This window comes from Brassica oleracea, chromosome C9 (assembly GCF_000695525.1).
Source record: "Brassica oleracea var. oleracea cultivar TO1000 chromosome C9, BOL, whole genome shotgun sequence".
Taxonomy (NCBI): Eukaryota; Viridiplantae; Streptophyta; class Magnoliopsida; order Brassicales; family Brassicaceae; genus Brassica; species Brassica oleracea.
Genome location: NC_027756.1, coordinates 44,601,602 through 44,604,426, shown reverse-complemented (window position 1 = coordinate 44,604,426; position 2,825 = coordinate 44,601,602). Strand labels below are relative to the sequence as shown.

Below are 2,825 nucleotides of genomic sequence, written 5' to 3'. Positions count from 1 at the left end.
TTTAGGGTTTAGGGTTTAGGGTTTAGGGTTTAGGGTTTAGGGTTTAGGGTTTAGGGTTTAGGGTTTAGGGTTTAGGGTTTAGGGTTTAGGGTTTAGGGTTTAGGGTTTAGGGTTTAGGGTTTAGGGTTTAGGGTTTAGGGTTTAGGGTTTAGGGTTTAGGGTTTAGGGTTTAGGGTTTAGGGTTTAGGGTTTAGGGTTTAGGGTTTAGGGTTTAGGGTTTAGGGTTTAGGGTTTAGGGTTTAGGGTTTAGGGTTTAGGGTTTAGGGTTTAGGGTTTAGGGTTTAGGGTTTAGGGTTTAGGGTTTAGGGTTTAGGGTTTAGGGTTTAGAGTTGAGAAATGAGGTTTTGGGGATAAGATTTCAAATTTTGAAAAATAAAAAAAAATTAAAATTTTCAAAGAATAAACTTAGAAAGTTGCTATTTTGGTCATTTTAGTTTTTGAGTGCTATTTCTGTGATATAAACTTAGAAATGTGTTATTTTGGTGATTTGCCCTCTAATTAATCGTCTTAGGTTCCTTTCGGCTTTTAAAATTAAATAATTTTAAACAATGGGCCTAATTACAAGTATTTTTAAGGAATGGGCCTAAGTATGGCTTCAAGAGTTTACTGTATTTTTTAATTTAGATGAATACGTTTTCGATCACACGAGTGTTGATTCTTCACACGTGCAGGGACACAAGCTAGTGGTGGTGGAGGCCGACGGCAACTACATCACACCGTTCACCACCAGCGATGTCGATATATATTCCGGCGAGACCTACTCCGTCCTCCTCACCACCGATCGAGACCCTTCCCAAAACTACTGGATCTCCGTCGGCGTTCGCGGCCGGAAACCAAAGACACCTCCAGCACTCACTGTCTTACACTACGTAACCGCCCCTTCTTCCCAACCCCCTTCATCTCCGCCGCCGGAGACTCCGAGATGGAACGATTTCGATCGGAGCAAGAACTTCTCGAAGAAGATCTTCTCCGCGATGGGATCGCCACCGCCGCCGAGGAAATTCAGAAAACGGCTGATCCTCCTCAACACTCAGAACTTGATCGAGGGTGAAACCAAATGGGCTCTCAACAACGTCTCTCTCGTGGTTCCGGCGACGCCGTATCTCGGATCCGTCAAGTACAAACTGAGACGCGGATTCGATCGTAAGCCGCCGCCGCCGAATTTCCCGATGGATTACGACATCATGAATCCGCCGCGAAACCGTAACACGACGAAGGGAAACGGGATCTACGTTTTTCCGTTTAACGTAACCGCCGACGTGATTCTCCAAAACGCTAACGGCTTAGACGCAAACGCGAGCGAGATCCATCCGTGGCATCTCCACGGGCACGATTTTTGGGTTTTGGGTTACGGCGAAGGGAAGTTCCGTCCAGGAATTGATGAGAAGACGTATAATTTGAAAAATCCGCCGTTACGGAACACGGTGCCGTTGTATCCGTATGGATGGACGGCGTTGAGATTTGTAACGGACAATCCTGGGGTTTGGTTTTTTCATTGTCACATTGAACCGCATTTGCATATGGGTATGGGTGTGGTTTTCGCTGAGGGATTAAACCGGATTGGTAAGGTACCTGATGAGGCGTTAGGTTGCGGTTTAACCAAGCAATTTCTGATGAACCGGAATAACCCTTAGTACATTGCAATCAGTGATTTGTATTGTGGCGGCATTTGAGTCTGTTTTTTATTTTGGTTTGTGTACCGTCAGGTAGTAGACCTACTATTGGTTCTTGTTATTGGTATAGGTGTTGTTGAGACTAAACCGGATTGATGAGGTGGTTGAACCAAACATTTTTTTATAAACCGGAACAGTCTACTTCTGAAGGTTGTAATCAATGTGTTGTGGTGGCATTTGAGCTGCTTTTGTTTTTGGTGTGTGTGCCGTGTTATAAACCGAAGATTTGTTCATGTTATTAACATTCTGAAACTTTCAGTTTGTAAGATGTAATTTGTTTCATTATTAAACTCCACGAATGTTGAAACTTTTCAAGTATATTGGGGTTAAGGAAACACTACTCCGCTTGGGCCCTCGGTATCATATCAGCCTTTTTACATAACAGACGTAAAGATTGTTCACTTCGGTTCGGGTTAATTTTTTTTTGTTGGTTCGGTTGGATACGTTGTTCGACCTTTCAATGATCCAATTACCCGGTCTGATTCGGTTCTTGAGGCTATGGTGGCGTACAGTTCACTGACTTGCTTCTAGTTTCTATACATTGACAACCGTCGGCTAGTCCTTTTAGAGTTTTTATTGTTTCCGATACGTGGACACAACAAACATGTACTTTTACAAAGGCAAAGTGTCGAGTACTGTACTGTACAGTAGAAAGCGACAGTAAGAAAATCTTTATATCATTTGGATAATTTTGGTGACCGTTTGAAACATTTTGCGTCGAGGCATATAAGGCCAAAGCAAGGAGGTTATAAAACAATTCTCGAGTGGTCGTTAAGGTGTACGACAGATACTTGCAAGGCACATTACTCTATAATAAACTCTGCTTAGTTAATGTACATAATAATGTATCAGAAGAAGAAAACGACGACGAGGGTTCCAATAGTTGTGAGAGTAGCCGACAGGAAAATCCCGGGAAACACGTTTCAGACAGTTTATAGAATCACTGCTGGCGATGGAAACGTGCTTCCGTGGCACTGGTGTACTTACCTATTGGCTCTATACATTACACCTCTCCCATTTTCTCCGATCTATACTATTAAAGCAGGATCCTATTGTCATAATTACCTTAGGGGCATGTTTCCTTCACTAACATTGCATGTTTCATTAAGGGCAATTAAGTAATATTAATAACAAATATATATTGGGTCATTA

General features: G+C 42.5%; 1 protein-coding gene across 2 annotated transcripts in view; it reads left to right on the top strand.

Moving 5' to 3' along the window:
- Positions 1-1,858, top strand: part of LOC106318689 (L-ascorbate oxidase-like) — a 9,146-nt gene extending 7,288 nt beyond the window's left edge. Inside the window, exon 5 of one of the 2 annotated variants that reach the window (XM_013756779.1) lies at positions 672-1,858. In XM_013756779.1, the coding sequence (XP_013612233.1) occupies positions 672-1,634 (963 nt within the window). In that variant the 3' untranslated portion in view covers positions 1,635-1,858. The remainder of the gene's footprint in view (positions 1-671) is intronic. The other variant, XM_013756780.1, reaches the window with a different exon arrangement.
- The last annotated feature ends 967 nt before the right edge of the window (positions 1,859-2,825 follow it).